Genomic DNA, 20,591 nt, shown 5'->3' with positions numbered 1-20,591 from the left:
CGTTTGGAGCCAAAATAAGAGTGAGATCGGGAGGGCAGGATGAAAGGGTGAGAGAGGTCAGGAGGAGAGGATGAAAAGAGGAGAGGATGAACCAAAGCGGGCAGAGTTTGAGGAAAAGAGAGTGGAAGAGGAAAGCTGACATTGAGAGAACTGGAAGTGTAATCGTGGAGGAATTTAAGGTGTGAGTCATGCTGGTTTTAAGCAAACTCATAAAACCACAGGAGTTAAATATGCGCTCTTATTTTCCTGTTTCTGTGTGTGTGTGTGTGTGTGAGAGAGAGAGAGAGAGAGAGAGAGAGAGAGAGAGAGAGAGAGAGAGAGAGAGAGAGAGAGAGAGAGAGAGAGAGAGAGCAGGACGGGGAGAGAATGTGCATGTCGAAGGAAACAATGATGGCATCTTGCTGTGCTGCTGAAACTCGAGTCGTTCTGCTTGTGTTTGTGAGCAGAAAATGATTCCAGCCTCAAAAAAAAAAAAACACAAATGACATAAATTAGATTGTTAAGAAAACTGTTGAAATATTCTCTCATTTTAACTCTTTAATCCACTATCAGGCTAATCTTTTGGGGTAAGTGGTGCATCCAGATAAAATGACTGATAGCAGATTTCACAAACACTGCAAACTTAAACTTACCAGCACAAAAACAACACTAAAACTTCAAATATGTGGATAACATAAATGTAAAAGGGGGGGAAACATCTTTGGCGCATTAATGTGCACTCAGTCTGCAGAATGTGCTGTGGCCAGTACATTTGTTTCTGCGGGTAAACATGAGACCGCTGACATCTGGAATAACACGGTCATGTTAAAGAAAGAAAAGGAAATCTGGCCAATGATTACACACACTACGAAACTCTCGTGCTCCAGTTTAACAGCAGCACTACTCATGTTACTACGAGCCGTCTTGCCATCAGAGGAGATGCTGAAACATCACTTCCAAAAAACTACAGGCCTGTTCATGTCTGAATGGTTATGAATGGTTGAGTCATGGCGGCTGGGAAACGCTCTACTCCTACTGTTCCTCTACTGTATACCACAAGGGAGCAACTTGAAAGAAACTGTCAGCGAGCCTTCATGTGAAAGACAAAGAGCTTACTCGAGTTCAATTCTGTCTTTTCATATATTACTTCACCCACTTCAGTTGTTGGAGGGGTCTTAGAGTTAAGCTAGTACTGTATCTACCCAACTCTATTACACAATGCAGAACGAAATGTCTTATCAAGCATCATAGTGCATTTGAGTATCTTTAAAACTAAATGTAACTGTGCTGTGCTTGTTTTTATGATCGCATGCGTGCAGGTACAGAATTATGAATCTGAGTGTTGGTAAAGGCATTTTGGATGTTAGCATCCCATGATCAGCATCAATTATAATCACATACTGTAAATGTGCAGCGGCTGACATAAATCATAACACACGTCAGGATCACACAGTCAGTCTTTCTTTACCTGCTCAGTGATAGAATCTTTTCCCTCTCCTCTTGGCACTTGATGATCACTGTCTATGACACTTTTGTGATTTAAATTAAAGATATTGTTTAGGTTTTGTCTATCTCAAGAGTGCCCTACCTAACATTTTACATATGATTAACTGTCTTGGCCAGATATTATTGTGACATCACATTACTCAAGAATGGGTAGGACCCTTCCTGTTTAAAGGGGAATATTACACTGATGATTTACTCAGGGGATTACACAGAGTACAGTGTTGTCTGAGCTCTGCCTTATCTGATCACAACATGCCCAGGATATTGTCTCTTCATGGATAAGGTCTGTCTCAGAGCTTGTAGCAAAGCAGTGATGTGTCACTTAACAAGGCGAGCAAGGCGTGACCAGGATATCTCATTTAATCTATCGCTGCCATCATCATATCTGTGTTGCCATGCCAACCAAAATGTCATCAGCCCAAACAGGATGTAAAGAGCAGTGTGTCAAGTATTTGGACAGCTTTGTTTTGGCTCTGAACTCCCGCACATTGACTTTAGGGTTAAATCTGAGGCTGTTGAACCACATTGAAAGTGCTGCTCTTTGCATACACACTCAAGGGTAAAAATGTTAAATATCATTTTGTCCAATATGGATGTGAACAATGTCAAACACCCTTAAAGGGTGAAAATGATCAGAATTGAGTTCCAGTGTGCTGGAATAGAGAAAACAATGAAAAGCACTGGTCCAATTGGTCGAGGGCTGCACTGATTAGGGCACTGCTGCGGAGAAGATACGGCTCCACAGTTTTATCCTTCAGATTGAGTGACATTAACACAATATCTATGGCAGTATCTATGGTATCCTCTCACCACACGTAGGTTGTGCAAAGGAAATGATTTCCCCACTGCCCTGTTATTAAAAATGAAAAATTAATGAGTATTGAAAATGGGATTGAATCAGAGCAAACAAAAAGCGCCTTCCTGCCAAACTGAAATGATCCACGCTGCCGCCTCAATGAAAGTAAGAAGGTGTTTCCTCAGCAGGATAAAAACATCGTCTTTCTGCTTATCGGCCTGTATTTCACTGGATGTCTACAGAAATTTAATCCTCCTGTCCGGTTCATCCATCCATCTTCAATGGTTCACTCTTTTCAGATGTTTGAGCAGCACCCAAAGACAAAGGCCAAAGTGTGTTGATCAATTTTAAATGCACAATTTTTGCTGCATTAACCATGGTAACCCAACAAGATGAGTGGAGCAGACAGACAGACAGTGACACCTGCTGTTAGGAAGGTGGAAGGAAATACTCCTAGAGTAACTTTTACTGTAACTGGGAAAATAGCACAAATATCACAGCTTCCCTTTTAAAAGACAGACATAAAGTAAAATTTGAGAAGTCGTATTTTTGTGAAGCGGAGATCAAGATGGGCTTTGTTAAGGGGGTTAAGTTTTACTGGGAGGCTGGCATTAAAACATACATTTTAAATTTCAATCAGCTAATTTAACTGTTTATTTTTTCCCCACAAATAGTAGTATACCATTATACTGTTAAACCACACAGTATAAGGAGGGGGACACAGTTAGAACAGGGATATTTGGGGTCCTTTCCCAGAAAAAACGAAATAATGCAATTTTATGATTGTGATTTGTGCTGCTGTGGTTACTGAAAAAGACACTTTCTTATTCACTCACGTCTACACTAGCTTTTATGATGCTGCCACTTTTAAAAAAGAGTTCAGTCTTATTTGCTTTATCCAAAGTAAAAATTCACTTAAAGAGACCACATCCACAATTTCATTTAGAGAGACCACAGACAATAAAGCCACAAATGAAAGGAGTCTGCCAGCTTGGTTTTGCTGAGGAAGCAGCATGAGTTCAGATGAGACTGTGCTGACATCAAATAGCAGTGTTTGCTCCATTGCCAAAAAAAGCTCTGGCTGAGCAGTAGTGATCTATTTTCCAAAACTGCTCAGCCTCCTTCAAAGATCCATCATCATCACTAGCCCAAGTACATATAACTTGAAACCAGGGTGGAAAGAATAATAGCAAAGTGAAGGATTTTCATGTCTACCGTATCGTCTGTCTGCAAGACTCCAAAAGGAATCCCTAACTCTGTCCAAGTTCACTTCCTGCTTCCTTCCTTCCATCTATCACGAGTCACGACTAGCTGGTGAGCCAGAAGGCTAAACTGAGGGACAGCTACTCTGTCTAGCAATCTAGCAAACTACTGCCTATATTTCTCGAATGAAAGCGTGTATAATCAAGTACATATTATTTTCACATGGTTGAAAAAGGGATTGATGCACAGCTAAGGGCTTCAGTAACACACATTTAAGTTGTAGCTTACATCTCCTCCAGCCCTGATGCACAGAGTGCTGCATGCATGCACACCTGCTGTTTGTGCTGTTGCTCTTTTGACCTTTTTTAGGAATGATCTATGACATTAGAAGAATACATTTGACTCATATTAGAAAATGCTTATAACTATATGTTTTAAAATATAATTGCAATAAAATAAAATAGAAATATAAGCTATCAAACATCTGGTGGGGCATATACCACCACAGCTTGAACGGGCATGACATATCTGGCTGCTCCTGTCCATGTGTCAAAGTGCCCTTTAGACACACAACGACACTCTCTCTCAAACACACACACTCCCTCTAACCACACTCCATTAAGTACCTCAGCTGTGTTTTGAGTTCAGTGAAGCGCGGCCTCTTGCTGGGGTCATACGACCAACACTTTGTCATCAAGCTGTAGAGAGTAGGAGGGCACTGAGGGGGCATAGCCAGTCGCTCGCCGTTCTCTATCCTGCCGATGACATCGTTGTTCTTCACACCCTGGAAAGGCTTGATGCCGAACATTAGGATCTCCCACATGCAGACGCCTATGGAAAGACAGAAAAACATAAAGACTCACTCACTGCCAGGTAGCCACCTACTGGCTCCTAAATGCTGCAAAGGTAGAGACAAAAAAAGAGTAAAACAGAAGCAAACTAAACACCTACTGCTACAGCACAAAACACGAAGAAAGAAAACTTCCCTTACCAAACATCCAGACGTCGCTGGCTGTGGTAAATCGTCTGAAGTTGATGGATTCTGGAGCCATCCATTTGATAGGAAGTTTACCTTTAGACGCTGAAAAACAGGGATCATTCTCAGTTCATGTCAGTCCGGTGAATAATAATGGTGCTTTCCTTCACGTGTTATGACAGACCAAAGTGAAGTGTGCATTCATGGGAAGCGTCCATGTACAGAGGTGTTATATTTACCTTTGTAATAAGAGCTGTCCTCCATGTATCGTGACAACCCAAAGTCCCCCAGCTTCACACAGTCGACTGTAGACACCAACACGTTCCGTGCTGCGATGTCCCTGAGGAGGAAAAAACCAAAATGAGAGAAGTCCTGGACACGTATTCTGAAAAGACTTGACTGAACACTTGTCACAGGAGGTAATAACTTATACGTCTTAGCATGATAACATGGTTAGCGTCCCTTATTAAGCCTTCATGTTCATGTTAGTTTGCTCTGGCCTATTGGAATATGAACTGTTTCACATTCTGTATAATATTGTTGCATATTAGGGTTTTGGGAGGCCCGAATGCATACCTGTGTACAAAGCGCTTACTCTCCAGATATGCCAGTGCTGTGCTGAGCTGGTATGAATACAAGATGAGACTGGCCAAGTCTAGACTGTACTTCCTCACCTGGAGAAACGACCGTAACTGTGGAGAACACAGAGAAAAGGGATATGAAGGAGAGGACAACGATTTTGACCATGAAAAAAACAAAGAGAGAAATGGTGAGAGAGGTGAGGAAGAGCAGAGGAAGCAGACAGAGATATAATAAGTGAGACAAGAGCCATAGACAGAGAGGAGCACAGTGTGACAGTAAAAATAGTTACTTCAAAGGTTCAATAATACAAATTGCCATTGCAACAGCAGACAAACTATGTGAGGAGAAATCAACGGGGACATAATCCTTCTGTTCAACTACAGAATGTGTGACAGAGCCTGTATGTGCATTTAACTCAGGCAGTCGATGGTCAGCTGTTCTGCTGCCTACATAAAGTACTTGTATATGATGTGCTGCATCAGGACTTCAGATATAATATAGACTTGTTATTAACATCAATCATGACATTTCTTTGGAAAAAATGTGCCATATTTTGTATGTTTGCATACTGTACAAGAGTCTATGATGAGGTTTTCAGCCCATGTAAACTAACAGATACAGCCTACAGATTCTGAGCAGTGTCCCACCTCTCCCAGGGTGCAGAGCTCCATGATGATCCAGACTGGATTCTCAGTGATGACTCCCATCAGCTTCACTATGTGGGGGTGGTCAAACTGACGCATGGTCACTGTCGGGAGAGATGGGGGAGGCAAAGGTCAGTTCACAGGTTTTCTTTACTCATTTATTCTGCAAATTCTTGAGAATGTATGATTGTCGGCGGTTAAGATTTGAGAAACACACACACATACACACACACAAGGAACTTACAAGCTTCTTGGAGAAACTTTTCCCTGACGCTGTCCGACGTCGAGTTCTTACACGTCTTCACTGCCACAGACAAGGCCGGGTTCTCCTGCAAGGAACCGATCCAAGCAAACAACATAATGAGCATCACAAAGGAAATATCTAGATTCAGCATGTTCCCTGTCTGCTCATGTGCGGGAATGATTTAAAGCTACAATACTAGCATGGAAGTGATTTTTTTTTGTCTATAGTAAGGTACATTAATCCAACTATTCACATCTAAAGCTGCTCTAAATCAACAGCTTCAGAGGTTAAACGCTCATGTGTGGGACAGAGACCACATACCGGGCTGATGTAGACTCCTTGGTGGACGTCTCCAAACTGACCCTCACCTATGCAGCGTCCCAGCTCAATACGATCCCTCTGAATCTCGTAGTCCCGTGCTGGATAAACAACATACATACACATGAAAACACAAATACAGAGTAGACCGTCAGATCAAAAACACACATCAGCGCCCACTCAGACAGTTCTTCTTAGTCAGGTCTTGCATTTACCAAGCTTGTCAGAGTGCTTCACAGTGTGCAGGGTTTGGTTAAATCTTGACTTTTTATTCAAATTTAATTATCCTCAATTTCTGGATTAATACAATTAAACCACCAGCCAACTCTGACAAGCTCAGGTTTCTAGCAGTCAGCATAGCTCAATGTCAACAGCATGCAACAACAGCATCAGCAAACCACAGCCAGACATGCCATGTGACACAGACGAACGACAGCTAGTAACACTCGATGTTGATGTGAACATGGATTTCCACATTAAATCAAATGTCATATGGATAAAGTCAGGTGGGTTGTGGCAGGACTTCAAAGCTCACAAGATTAAGGAGCAGTGTTACATTTTTTTTTTAATGTTTTTATTACTACAATCAGTGAATTTTCTTCGTCTGTGAAAAGCTGGCTGTTGACAGGCTCATAGTTTGCTTTGCCTGATAAGCATGGCACTGTTGACCTGACTTTGTCCATGTAATCAGCATATGAATACAACATACAATGGCACTCTAAGTTTACAGGACAAATCTCTGACTTCTCTTTGATACTGTTTGTGAAATAATGCCATGTTAATAACACATGCACGACCGTAAGAGACAACTATTCTGGGCAATCAAACGCCTGTCGTAGTGGGAATGGGACTAAATGTGGGTGCGACATACAGTCACAAAATGTACAGTCCAGGCCATGATTAATGCCTGTGAGCTCTGCCACTAAATGTCGCCCATGTAAACCAATCTTTAAAAAGTCAATCATGGTTAACAATGGAGTGGGACTGCCCTGTTTGTTAGTGGTTTGGGTCTATGTATATTTATGTATTTAAACCCTTCACTCTCATGGCACTTCCTGCTCCAGGTCATAGTTGTAAATAAATACATGCTGAGTCAACTTGCCTGGTTTTATATATATATATATATAAAAAAATCTTTTCTTTTTTAACCATGTGGTTGTTACCCTGAACAGTAACATGGGTGTTAACAGCTAGCATTATGCTGCACATCAAATGGTATTGGTACACTACAAGATCCTCGTCCAACAACTGGGACCCAGTTCTGAGGCTACCATCAATTCAGCCCCAAAACTGACAGCAAATCACACATCAACAGAGGGGGGGTCAAACCAACAGGGCACAGATACAGAAAGAAATTCAGGATTTCATTTTACAGTTGCAAGCAAACGGAAAATAAGGGTCACAGCAACCACCAAATCAAAGTGCCATCACAATACAATCAGACTCATGGTAGCCAATCATTACCTTGATCTAGTCCATAGTATTCTGGGAAAATGGGTTAGTGATAGGAGACAGAAATAACTAGCTGTGAGTACAGAGATCCATGAACTGTCACTGCAGTTTTTATTGTATATGTTGCCATGGTTTTTACTATGATCGTGATGCAGCTACGTTAGAGGCACTGTGTGTCAGTGACAATACAGGGATCACCAAAGTGTCCCTTAAATAACTTGTTCTAAGACATTTAAAGCCGTTCATTGAGGTTTGTATGAAGAAAGTTCATTTCATCAAGAGCAAAAGAAAAACACGAGCACAAACAGCACCAGCTAACTTGGACAGTTCGTAAAAGGTTTGTTTTATGACTCAACTCTGACACCAAATGGAGCCCTTTAAAACCTGCTAAATGTGACCTTGACTGGCTTATGTTTGTTAATTCATTGATTCATTCATCACTAGATAACTTCTAACTAAATCTGTCGTTTACATATCTGACAAAGTCACTCAACATGTTTGACATACTAGCAATAGCACGACTACAGTGTAGACATCTATCTATCTCTGTTTGTCCACAGGACTGCATGGAAAATTATAATTTATGAAAAGCAAAGCCATGTTGAAATTTGGTTGCATGGAACGACATGTGCTTCTGACACCCAGGCAACATTTTAAGGAAGTTTAAATGAGCAATTCTGGCAGTGAGATTCTTTCACTTTATTTCCCATTAAGGTGACATCACCCATCTCCACCGCCTCTAAATGTTGCCTCAGTAGCATCACCACTTTGCGTTTTAGTGAGCTTAATATGAGCAACACTTCTAAACCTGATGAGCAGGCGCCGCTCAGCAGCTCAGCGGGCCCTCTTTATGTTTGCTCTTGTATTCAATCCACATTTTTCAGGCAATAACGCAGAGACATCCTGCAGGAGTCTTAAGGCCAGATAAACCTCTGCATTGATGCAACTGTCACGATGAACACACATCATCATCATGATGATTAGCAGCACATTGAGCCGTTTGAAAAATGTTTACTGTAACGTAAACATCGTGGTGAGATTATGTGTCAAAGCAGTCTGAGGAAGCTACGACTCCCATTCAACCTTGTGACAACTCACCAAGACAAATATAGACCTCAGGCCTATTAATATACAGACAGCCGGTGGTTTCCCCTTTTATACAAGATTGTGACCATGGAAAATGTAGATTCATTCAAGCCTCAGTCGTTATTTTGCGAGTCATTCTTTTACCAACAAATCCAAAAAAGGGATTCATTCAAAGCTGCGATGTGAACCGATCTTTAATCAAGCCTGATGTGACATTAAATCCTCTTCTATAGTGGAGGGTGTCTCATTTGCAACAAACATAAGATTCCTTCCAAGTTCCACTTCACAAGAATCTGGGTTCCACATGTCTAGTTAACAATGCCCATAAGGTAATTAAATAATATACTGTTGATGACTGTATGCGGCTAAAGGATGATATTTTCACTCTATATGAGGAGAAACATTTCCAAATGCAATACTAAATATCTGAACTTGTAGAAAAACTGCAGCTTTCAGCTTTAAACTGATGTCAAAATGATGATGATGATGACCAAGAAAAGTCAGATCAAATTCAAATGTTTTTCAACAATAATAATCTTACAGTGGAGGAGTGGCCTCACTTTGATCTCAACCCAACTGCAAGCACACAGAGACATACAAAAGTACCACCACACACACACACACACATTCATGTCCACTGAAGACCTTTAATCTTTGCTCCATCACCCATCAACCTTTGCACACACACACACACAGGTGCACAAAGATCCCCGTCACTTTGTCTCTCCACTTGTCACATTAGCTGCCTGCAGCGTGTGTGTGCATGTGTGTCTCCTTACTTGAAGGCATGGTGTAAGTGTCCTCCTCGTCTATGATCTCAGCATAGTCATCTGTTTCTGTAGAGGCAGAGCGAAGTGGGGAGGGGGAAAAAAAGAGCCACGAAACATTAGATCTCAGTCGGTGACACCCAAAAGACAGACAAAAGAGAAACTGTTGACAACAAGCTCACATCTGATATAACAAGCTGGACAGCATTCAAATGACTTAAGAGGTGAGCTTCTTTAACATAACACAAGCTGTCATCAATACAAAATGATTTGTGTAATCAGGATTTGAAAGAAATGCTGACATTAGAAGCCTAAAAACTCAGATCAGCCACTACCAATGTGAAAACTAAACAAATAAATTCACTGCATACAACTCTGCAAAAACAAGTGAAAACGCCAACAGCAACAACAGAAACACACCATCATCAGACAGAAGTACCTTTCCGAAAGACCGTCACCATACCCGATTCCAAACACATGCACGACAATTCAAATTTTCATGCACCATAAAACAGCTGCACACGAAGAATGTAAGACAGAAGAGACAATAGGGAGGTGGAGAGAGAGAGAGAGACGGAGAAGAGGAAAGGGGAGGGATGGAAAGGTTCGTTCTTTCCACAGAAACAAGTGGAAGAAAAACAGGTTGAGTCATGGATAAGGCTGAAAACGGTAACAGGCAGATACAGAGGGGGATACTGTGCACACATATGGCCAAATGCAGACACAGAGCAGGACTTCTACTGAGTTACTAATTTAGGACAGTTAATAGAAAGAATGTTGTTTACCATCGCCACTAGTGTGACCTGCAGAGCACACGCAGCATGAAACACACACAGAGTGGGACAGAAGGGGAAAGAGGCATTAGTTAGCATTAGTGTATATTCCAGCTAATTCTCATTCAATTCTGTGTAAGTGTGAGTTAGTCAGAGGTCAGTAGACAGTCAGGGCAGAGGCAGAGTGACAGTGACTAAAGCTCTCCATGGGGACATCTGTCGAGACAAGGACTCTTCACTGAGCACACAGATGAGGCTTTATAGGGGAAACAGGGCACGCGCACATATCTACGAGCCCTTTATCCATCTCTTAGCAGTCACTGTCGTTCATGACATTTAGAGCAGCAGGCAGACAGAAATACTGTATCAACAGAGGAGAAACAGACCAACAGGCGAGGAGAAAAAGGAGATGGTGGTTCATACCTGAGACACAAACGGCTCTGGTCCGGACTCCGTCCATCCGTTTTTCCATCCGCCGCTCATGATTCGAAACTCTGGACCAGAGAGGGGAAAATCATTTTTCAATCAAAGCATTTTTGGCTCCCATTAACTTAAACCAGTGTGTTCTGAATGAGATTCCAGTCACAGCTATGAAGACAGGAGGGCAACCAGAGGACTAAAGGACCCTTCCACATCCAGACATTATAGAAGTAAGAACACAAAAGACTGTTTTATAACCAACATTATGTTCAGTGCACAGGCATTTAAATGAATTCTATCATCAAGATTAAGACAATTCTCGGGATTGAGAAAGAAAAACTATTGTCAGCACAGGATAAAAGCTGCTTTAGGTTGGCAGCAAAACAAGAGAGAAACCACTAAATAACAACCGCTTAAGCCAACAAAGTGCTGCTAAAAGGAACCAAATTGGATGATGTCTTTTTAATGCCTGACGATACCTCTTATGTCTCACAGGAAAAAATTACACCTTGTTTTTCCTTCATATAGCGACTGAGACAAACAGTCTGTAGACTTACTTGGGGATGGAAGGCAGAGCTCTGTCCCCCTCTGCAGAGACACAATGAACACATGAATTAGACGCAGAAGGGACTGGCTTCATGTTAGAGCTACAGGACTGGAACCATTTCTTCATAACCACAGGTCTTTTTAGCAAAGATTAACTCAACACAGGCTTGTTACTCAAAGTGACGAAGCTTAGAGCCACAGACTTCACTACTGTTTGACGGACAGCTGACAGCAATTTCAACCCAGAATATTATTTGCAGTAAAAGTTAATGACGACTGCAATCATCATTTAGCTGCACACAACTGTACAACAACTACTACAGTGCTGCAAAAGACTCCAAAATATCAACACTGGGTGTACAGCGAACACAAAATAAACATAAGAGCAGTTACGCTTCCTACCTTTGTGGACTCTGACAATGAAGGAGTGAGAAGCTGAGGAGACGAGCCGACAGTAACCGTCAATCAAGTCAGCCATGTTTTCTGCTGTAGTCAGCAATGCTGTGGTGACTGTGAGGGGCTAGACACACACACACACACACACACACACACACACACACACACGCATACACGCATACACGCATACACACACAGATTAGTGGGACAGAGAGTTTCTTCACAGTAACACAATGAGAGCTTTATTGTGGATAACGTCTTCTAGCAGTGCGCACACACACACACACACACACACACACACACACACACACACAACCACACACACAAACACACACGCAGACACAGATACTCTAGCACCGATGCACACATGCTTTTCCACTAGTAAGGCCTGCTGTGAACACACACCCACTCTCGACAGACACACTCACTCTGACACTCAAGTGCAGACGGCAGCACTCGCCTTCACCCTCCCATGTGCAGTTTCCCTCTTTCCCTGTATCATTTCCTGTTCTTTAGCTGAAGACTTTGCGTTAATGCAACTTCAAATACAATGTTTAACAAGCAAAAGCTTTTTCACGTGCATTACACATGCAGACTATTAAATTTCTACTTAACAACTACATGAAAGCCTGTTATAATTTGAAATGAATGTGTTTCTGATGGGATTACAGGAAAATTAAATGGCTCAACTCTATGTCAATCAATGCCTGAACACTTATTTTTGTTTTAAATAAGAAATGGTTCACTAAGAATACCCTTATAATGGAAAAGCTAAGGAATGGTATGCAAGCGTGTGTGTGTGTGTGTGTGTGTGTGTGTGTGTGTGTGTGTGTGTGTGTTTTTTCACCTCTGGAGCTCCTGCTACGTTGAGCTGCAGCATGCCTTTCCTGTCCTTCTCTTCCAAAGCAGAATACTGGATGGACTGAACCTGGTTAAAGTTAGCTAAATGTGTAGGCTGCAGAGACAAAGACGAGTACACAGAAATATTAAAAAAACACACATAAAGGTCTATTTGTCATGTCACCAGTTAATCATGTACTTCTGTTGTTACATATAACAATACCAACAGTAATTACAGTCTTTTCACACAGAGCACGAGAAGAACAATGTTATCAAGAGTGAATTTTAATGTGTTTATGAAGGCCAAACAGGACAAGCTCTGATTCATTTCCATACAATGATCAGCTTATTAAATTAATTGCTGACATTTTGACAGGCAGTCTGTCCTCATTAAGTTGAAATTTGGTAACTCAATTAAAGTAGAGTTACTGGCGGGCAGCTGTTTCCCATATTTTGAGTTGTCACTGCAGCAAACAGCTGTGCAGATCTAATCACAGCACGTGGTCATCACACATATGGCTTTTTCTAACTTGAAGGTTGAAAATAGAGGAAATGAGAAAATCTGTCTACCAGAGAGGCAAACCAGTAGAGGGCAGTATGGAGAACTGCCACTCTGGCCTTCTAATGAAAAGCATGCAGTCTACAGTAGTGTTAAAAGTCTTCTTTAGTTCAAAAATACTGAACTTGATCATTTTGAAACGACTACACTTTCACTAAAGACTCAGACTAAAGTTAAACCCTGTGAGATGAGTTGTCTTAGTGTATTACTCACCGTCGAGCCCTTATCTGTGAGGTAGCTGATTCCTTCCTCTGGTCCGATTGCTAACTCTACTGATATTACCCAGCTAGACTGGAGAGGGAGACAGAAAGACAGTACAGCATTGAAAGAGACGTCACATTTCATCATATCATCTGCTTTATAAACTAAACATAGCTCTGGCAGAAATTCAATATTGATAGCATAAAACAATATTAATGTTCTCATCTGTTTTCACTACTTCTGACATAACATGACGGAGGAAGGTTTGCATTATTGACGTTGATGACAGTGTTAATGTATCGCTGTAGGGAAAAGTATAATAAGAACAATGTATTGATAATAGCAGGATGCTGCCTATACTACCCTTAGCATGCTAAATAGGCTAACCCCCCTGACTTAGTATGAGTTTTCAGGTATGGAAAAGACATGAATGGACTTTTTGTCTTCATGACATGAGTGTTGTCTTACCCCCAAAGCACATTTGAAGCACTCTTTGTCGAAGCGGTAGATGGGAGAGAGTATCTCAAAGAACTTGTGGATGCTCTGCTCATCATTGAGGTTAGCAAACTGCTTAAAGGTCTGCTGGATCTGCTTACGAAGAGTTTTCGCCTGACGGACAGGGTGAAAAAACATTTCCAAGGCTTAAGTCTTTCTGCAAGAGAGTTGGTTCAGAGCCAAGAAATGTGCAGGAGACAACTGACAAGGCACACTGTGAGAGTGACAACAGGAGGTTTAACTTAATTCCAGACAATCAGATTATCAGACATTCAGCCAGACATCCTTTCAGTCATCAAGCCGGTCTCCCTGCCAGTCTGCCGGTTACTCAAACAGCCATTGGCTCACACAGCAGACTAAGCAGGACTAGCATTCCCAGAGACATTTCTCACAGTGTCACTTCTGTTCTGGTGACAGAGCTTGAATGGGAGACCCTGGCCTGTCATCCAGGGAGATAAAGTCACTACCTTTGTGCCAGAGGTTAAGCCTCACCTTGAGGGAGTCCAGCAGGCTTTTGGGGAAGAACCTTCTCAAACCAACGTCCTTCCTGAGAATAACAACATCACAGCATTTAGGGGAATAGTTGAAATATATTTGCTATAACACATTAGAGGCGATTTGGTTTGCAGCGTGGACCAAATAAAATCTTACTCTAGTAGTTCGTAATTGGATTTCTTATCCAGGGCGTTTCCTGGCATCTCTCTGAAGAACCTCCTGTATGATTCACAGAGAGAAGAAACCGTTTGTAAACACAGCATTAAATGGTCATCACTAGATATTCTAGTAAACTTCCTGATAAAAGCAATCACTAATAGTTAGTACTTAGAGCTGTCCACTTGTGACCGGATCATCTAAGACGCATGTCAATACTAGGTGTAATCAACCATAAAGTGCTTGTGTGTGTCTCACCTAATTTCCAAACAGCCCAGCTTCAAAGCAACATCTTGATCCACCTGATCAGCTATGTGTTGCATGTAGTCACTCTTGACCTGGAGGCACACAGCATGACAACACAACCTTTTTAGAACAATATTGCTGTAAATAACGTAAAGTTTAAGCACGTAAAATGTGCAGCCTTATGCAGCAGTCCAACGTAAGAGTCGAGTGAAGTGTGTCAGGTTTTTTTTATTTCATTCAAGGCATGTTTGCCTTGTTAGATGTGGAAAAAGTAACAGAGAGGAAGAGACAGAGCAGATGATGTATGACAGTACAGATACAAGAAAACTCTATTTATCACTTTTCCCAAGGAGGACACCTTTCTGTCTCCTGTTGTTGCTGCCTCACCTGGTGATAGAGGTAGTTGAAAGAGGGTTTGTCTTCAGAAAAATGGCTGAGGTAACCTTTAGGAAGGTACCGCATCCGCAGCTCATACCTGAGAATGACAGCGACAATTTGTTAAATAACCAAACAGTCAGTACACACTCCCACACTGAGAAGGGAATAACCTGTAGCATCCAAATCCAAAGCCTGTCTGAGGCACAGAGACAGAAGGAGCAGGCTTACTCATATATGTACAGCTGATGCGTTCACAGACCTCGACACATTTTAAAGTCTCCACTGTGGCCCAGTTTGGGGTACACAAGAGAATGAAAGGTGAGCTCAATATCAAAAATAGATGTTTTTTACATAAAAATATGGTTTTTGTCTGAGCAACTAGGAGGCACATTTATATAAGTAATGGAGTGTTAGTCATAATCTCTATACAGTCCCCACAGTTTCAAGGTGGATCCCAAAGATCCGTGTCACCAGTTCAGTCTCTGACCAAATGTGAATTACGGTCACAGTCCCCCCTTCTGTTCTTGAGCTATGGTGCTGAATAATGACCAGAAAAGAGTTTTTACAGAAGATTATGATGCCACCGTGTAGTTGACCTTCTGGATATAAAATGTCATAATTTTTTCCTATAATATCTTATCCTCAGACATTTGTGTGAAGTCTTGTCATAAATACTGTATGAAAAACGTGTTTTGTGTGCTCAGTGACCTTTGACCGCCAGATTTTCATCAGTTCATCCTTGAGTCCAAGTGAACGTTTGTGCCAGATGTCATGAAATTCCCTTTAGGCATTCTTGAGATATCGTGTTCACAAGAATGGGAAGGATGAGAGGTCACAGTGACCTTTGACCACCAAAATGTAATCAGTCTATCAACATAATACCTCCGGCCATGACTGCAGCCGGCATAAAGGCATAAAGAAAAGCCTGCGAGTTTGCTGAATCACAATTACGGTAGAATATGTTCAAAATTAGTTATAATAATATTAAAAAAGTAATGATCATGCAAAAAAAATCTATAGCTATGTGTTGTATATCTTCCAAAGCCTTTTCAAAAAGTCTGGTTGTTTTCAGTGTCATGACACACCTCTACCACACATAAGCTTTCCTGTATGGAGCTAAAAACTGAGGAGTGCTTGTTCATTCCTCTCGCTCTACCTTCACAGAGAGGTTAAACATCCATAATGGCTCCCATGGAGCAATCGATTCTATTTCTTACTCAAAGTCAACTCAGCAGGGCTGCTTGAAACCAAGTCTTGAAGTTGGAAGATGCCCTTCCTACTCATATTACAATCTGGTGGCACAGGAAGACATGATTTCATGTTTTGCTGACAGTGAACTTACGGAGAGTGATAACCTTGTAATAGAGATTCCTGCTGTTACACTTGTCAGTTAACTGTGTCACAGATGTACCCAGATGGGCCATCATTGTTTATAGTGACATATTACTTTATGACTGACATACTGCAGCGACTACCGAGGAGTAGAAATGGGTCAGGAGAGTAGTGGGCTCCGAGCTGCTGTAAGGCTACAGGCCTGCAGTTAGTTAACAAAGGAAATCAAGGCTGAAGACAAAATAAATAAAACATCCTTGTTGTATAATGAATGAACCAAAAAGAGAGTGTGAGAAGAGAGAAAATGATGCGTGTTAGAGAGGAGAGAGAGCTCGATAAGGCAGAAAACACAGATGTGAGAGATGAGAGAAAGAGGGATGGAGAGAAAGATGAAAGGGAAAAAGAGCGACCGGGAGGCGCACGAGACAGAATGAGAGAAAGCATGCGAGGGAGCAGGAGAAGACTGGGATAGAGTCAGTTCATCCCCTGGGCTACTTCTGCTGTTCTAACAATAGCTTGGCAGCAGCAGAAGCTCCTGTGGGCTTGCAGCTCTGTTGCCCTCCGAGGCAGAGCTGCAACAACTTGCAGAGCTGCTCCGGCTGCATGTTAGCGGTGTGAACAACTCGTTCATTTTGAATTCATTTCAATTTTAATGACTTCGGGTGCAACACGTCAACTGCAGGACAATGGACCGAATTGTAAGTAGAGCTGTTAACAGCATCAACTGCAGATTGCTGAGTGCCAGGGCAGTTTGAATGTAGGTTGAAAACATGCAGAGATGCTTTCAAATCAGACAGATAAGTAGGATAAATGCTTTCATCAGACAGAGCAGATCATCACTCGTGGATGCTGCATCAAATAATGGGAAGAATAAGACTCTACGTCATGTACTTGTTCAATGAAGTCAGGTAGGTAAATGCCAGACAGTAAACCTTTTATTCATTTTGGCTATTAACTCCTCTGTATTCAGCAGAGGGAGATATAGTATGGATGAATGAGGAAACGCCTTATACGAGGACTTTTAAATCTGGAGAAAATCAAGACAGGGGCTCTGGCAGAAGGGATCAATATTAAATGGCTGGTGGTAATATTTTTACTGCTTGTCGACGGTAGTTCACATAAACATGTTTCAGGTTTTGGTCTGTGGTTTATTGAAGGTATAAAGTACTTTAATTGGGACCATACGTTATGTAGCTGTAGCTTGTGAGGTAGGCTTAATAAAGCACTCTTGCTCGGCTGGTTTGGAGCTTTAGCAAATGTTCGTTCAATTGGCCATTTGTTAAGCTGACACGTTTGCCATAAAGATCCACCTCTTGTCCTCCTCCCGAGGAGGATAAACCAATGTTACCTTGCTGACCTGCTCTTTGATATAAGCACAAAATGAAGGAAACCTTAAGTCTCAATCCACTGTTACCTAAACTACAGACGGAGGCATCGTCGGCCACATGTGAGCACTGATGGTCTCTGCTCTCTGATCTGAGTGCAGTGTCCATGCAGCCATTAACATTACTCTTTACTACCTGACATGTGTGACATGTTGAATCTTGTTGCAACCCTACCTCCACTCCTCCTGGGGGTGCTGTTTCTCATATTTCTCCCTGACGTGAGACACGCCCAAATCAGGGTGTAACCAATGGAGAGCATCAGAGTGCAGATGGGTCAGACGGAGGCCCAGCGAGGACACACAGCGCAATTTGTGGATTTCTGCTATCTTCTGGATAACACCCTGTTGAAACAAGGGCAAGGATGAGCAAAGAAATAAGTGAGAATCAGGGAAATTATGAAAATGGAGGGCTCGAAATACAAGAAATGTTTGTGAGCCGTACCCTGACGTCTGTAGCATCTCCGTGCCTGATGTTACTCGCCCAGGTGCATGGCTCGCTGTTTGTCTCGAAGTAATGGAAGATCTTCAGAACCCGGTCCATGGAGCCGAGGGGCCGCTCAAGGCCTCCGGCAGAGCCGCTGGTGCCAACACCGGTACCACTGGGCATCCCCGAACGAGATTTAACCCCACAACCACCCGCTGCGGAGTGATTGTGGTTGGGTTCCAAGTAGGAAGACGACGCCATGCCTGACTCAGACGCTCCTGCTGGGGCTAACTGGGCGTCATATTCTGAAAAAGAGAGGGGGACAAAGAGAGAGGACAGAGCTCAAAATGTGACTTGATAATTTAAGTAACCTGGAATCGACTTGTATCCTCACTGGAATTATCTTTAATGACCTGATATTGTGAAAGGAGCGTTACACAGTTGAGGAGAATAAAAATCAATGAGTTAAGAAAAAAGGCGATTAGGGACTGTAAATAAAACTGCTTCATTGACCCTTTTAAACACACCGCCTAAAGAATAGTTAAATACCCACTCAAACAACCTCTCAGGCACCATCAATCTGTCGTTCAGACGGCCCTTTATACACTTGTCATGACCCGAAGCGCACAACATAAATAATTATAAAGACATAAAAGTGAACTTGCGCAGAACTAATGCAGCAGAGACAATAAAACTGTGATAATACCACAGCAGCACTGAGACAAACTAACTGCACAAAGAGATCAGGGAAATAAACATGTGCATGTTTATGCAAATAAATGGAGAAATTAGACGAGTTTAAATAAATAATTTTCCCAGCCGGTGGGAAACACTGTGGTCAAACTGGACAGCCAACTGCTATGTCATCCAGGCAGTCAGTCAGTCTTTTCAAGCACTCAGTCTAACAGTCAAACACCAGTCAGTAAATCAGTCTGTAAACACACGTCCAGACTATCTGTGAGGCAACTTTCTGCTATTCTCAACCAGTTGCATAGCTGGTGGGCTGCAGTTTCCAGTCTGGTGGTTTCTAAAACCTGGTTTGACTCGCTCAGGTCTGCTCTGGACATGCTGGTGTTCAGCGGTAGAACAGCAGTGTCTGTGGGTGGACTGAAGCCTAAAAGCTGGATGGATTCTCACTGATATTTTCTGAATCACAGAGAATGTCTAATGCAGAAGAGGACAAACAGATTCAACCAAATGTTAAATGCTAACGACTACGTCTTGCTTCACATTCACTCTATTACGACAGTAGAAGGCTTCAGCAGGAGTTACACTGCAGTGCTTAAAGCAGACTTTTGTAATCTACCAGAACCCAGCAAACACGAGCACAAGCCACTTTTTTTTTTGCCCTGGACTCTCAATTTCACCAACTTAGCATTTTTAGGTTTGTCTCTTTGCCCCCACCTTTCTACTGCAGGTTCATCTTCACGCATCTTATCCTTGTGAGAGACACACACTCTGCTGCTTCCTGCATCATGCTGTCACTTCCTGGTTATCCCTGCAGGGTTTGTTGAGTCATCATCACTGCAGTGTCTGGTTTCAGCTGAATTATGGCTATCATGTGGTGACAAAGGAGACGCAAATAAACCAAATCTGATTGACTTTTCATTTCCATTACTGTGGAGCTAAATACTTTCCCAACAGACCTGTCTGAAAGTGCAATCTGCATCGTCATCTCCCAGATTATTTCTACTGGATGATTTATTCAATACATTAAATATGGAGACAATAAAACCAGCTGTTTTCAGTTACTGTCGAATGAGTCTGCAGCAAACAGAAAAACCACAGCTGTTAACATCACATCGCCACATTCAGCATTTTTCTGTGTTGCACTCAGGTCAGGGTCAGATCACTTCCCACTGACGAAAATGCGAGAAAGAAACAGAGAGACAGAACTATGGAGAGCAGTCCAGTGAAAGTGAAATCCGGCACTTTTAACAGCTTGACCTACGGTTGCCTCTTCAAAGACGTCTTCAAAGTGTGTGTGAGTCTGCACAGTGACTGCAACAGAAGCGAAGGAGGACATTATGTATCCGATAACTTGACTCAGCACTTGCTTTTAAGAAGTTGCTGTATTAACAGTGTGTGTGTATGGGGGTGCGTGCATGCATGTAAAACTCTCTGGCCGTGTGCACATGTCCTCTACACATTATTACATCCTGTAGTGTGTCTATAGAGAAGCAATGCACTGGAGTCTTCAGTAGAGTGACCGTTGGCACATGAAAGCCTCTCAGTCTTTCATATCATATTATTCACTTTTCTTTGAATTATTGTTATGCTTAATATTCTTTTAATCAACCATCTATAATTGCAATTCTCCTCAATATCCCATCAATCCACATGTATGCTTTGTAGATATTCTGTTAGGATGTTTATGTAAATCAGATATTTTT

The 20,591-nt window shown here is 42.0% G+C and overlaps 1 protein-coding gene across 13 annotated transcripts in view; it reads right to left on the bottom strand.

Annotated features, from left to right (window-relative positions):
• The window catches only part of LOC143325291 (focal adhesion kinase 1-like), a 58,533-nt gene that overhangs the window by 20,776 nt on the left and 17,166 nt on the right, over positions 1–20,591 (bottom strand). For 8 of the 13 annotated variants that reach the window (XM_076738273.1, XM_076738277.1, XM_076738274.1 and 5 more), the window contains 22 exons: positions 18,217–18,503; positions 17,950–18,116; positions 15,068–15,155; positions 14,693–14,772; positions 14,435–14,497; positions 14,276–14,330; positions 13,757–13,897; positions 13,301–13,378; positions 12,536–12,643; positions 11,695–11,812; positions 11,304–11,334; positions 10,750–10,820; positions 10,339–10,356; positions 9,566–9,622; positions 7,713–7,733; positions 6,252–6,349; positions 5,931–6,015; positions 5,690–5,790; positions 5,037–5,152; positions 4,700–4,800; positions 4,476–4,565; positions 4,111–4,315 (listed from right to left, as the gene is read on the bottom strand). In XM_076738273.1, coding sequence (XP_076594388.1) covers positions 4,111–4,315; positions 4,476–4,565; positions 4,700–4,800; positions 5,037–5,152; positions 5,690–5,790; positions 5,931–6,015; positions 6,252–6,349; positions 7,713–7,733; positions 9,566–9,622; positions 10,339–10,356; positions 10,750–10,820; positions 11,304–11,334; positions 11,695–11,812; positions 12,536–12,643; positions 13,301–13,378; positions 13,757–13,897; positions 14,276–14,330; positions 14,435–14,497; positions 14,693–14,772; positions 15,068–15,155; positions 17,950–18,116; positions 18,217–18,459 — 2,135 coding nt within the window. In that variant the 5' untranslated portion in view covers positions 18,460–18,503. The remainder of the gene's footprint in view (positions 1–4,110; positions 4,316–4,475; positions 4,566–4,699; positions 4,801–5,036; positions 5,153–5,689; positions 5,791–5,930; positions 6,016–6,251; positions 6,350–7,712; positions 7,734–9,565; positions 9,623–10,338; positions 10,357–10,749; positions 10,821–11,303; positions 11,335–11,694; positions 11,813–12,535; positions 12,644–13,300; positions 13,379–13,756; positions 13,898–14,275; positions 14,331–14,434; positions 14,498–14,692; positions 14,773–15,067; positions 15,156–17,949; positions 18,117–18,216; positions 18,504–20,591) is intronic. The other 5 variants (XM_076738271.1, XM_076738280.1, XM_076738272.1 and 2 more) reach the window with 3 other exon arrangements.

The sequence above is a fragment of the Chaetodon auriga genome, chromosome 8 (genome assembly GCF_051107435.1).
Source record: "Chaetodon auriga isolate fChaAug3 chromosome 8, fChaAug3.hap1, whole genome shotgun sequence".
NCBI classification, from domain to species: Eukaryota; Metazoa; Chordata; class Actinopteri; order Chaetodontiformes; family Chaetodontidae; genus Chaetodon; species Chaetodon auriga.
The sequence above is the reverse complement of the archived record's forward strand: the minus strand, read 5'-3'. Positions and strand labels throughout refer to the sequence as shown.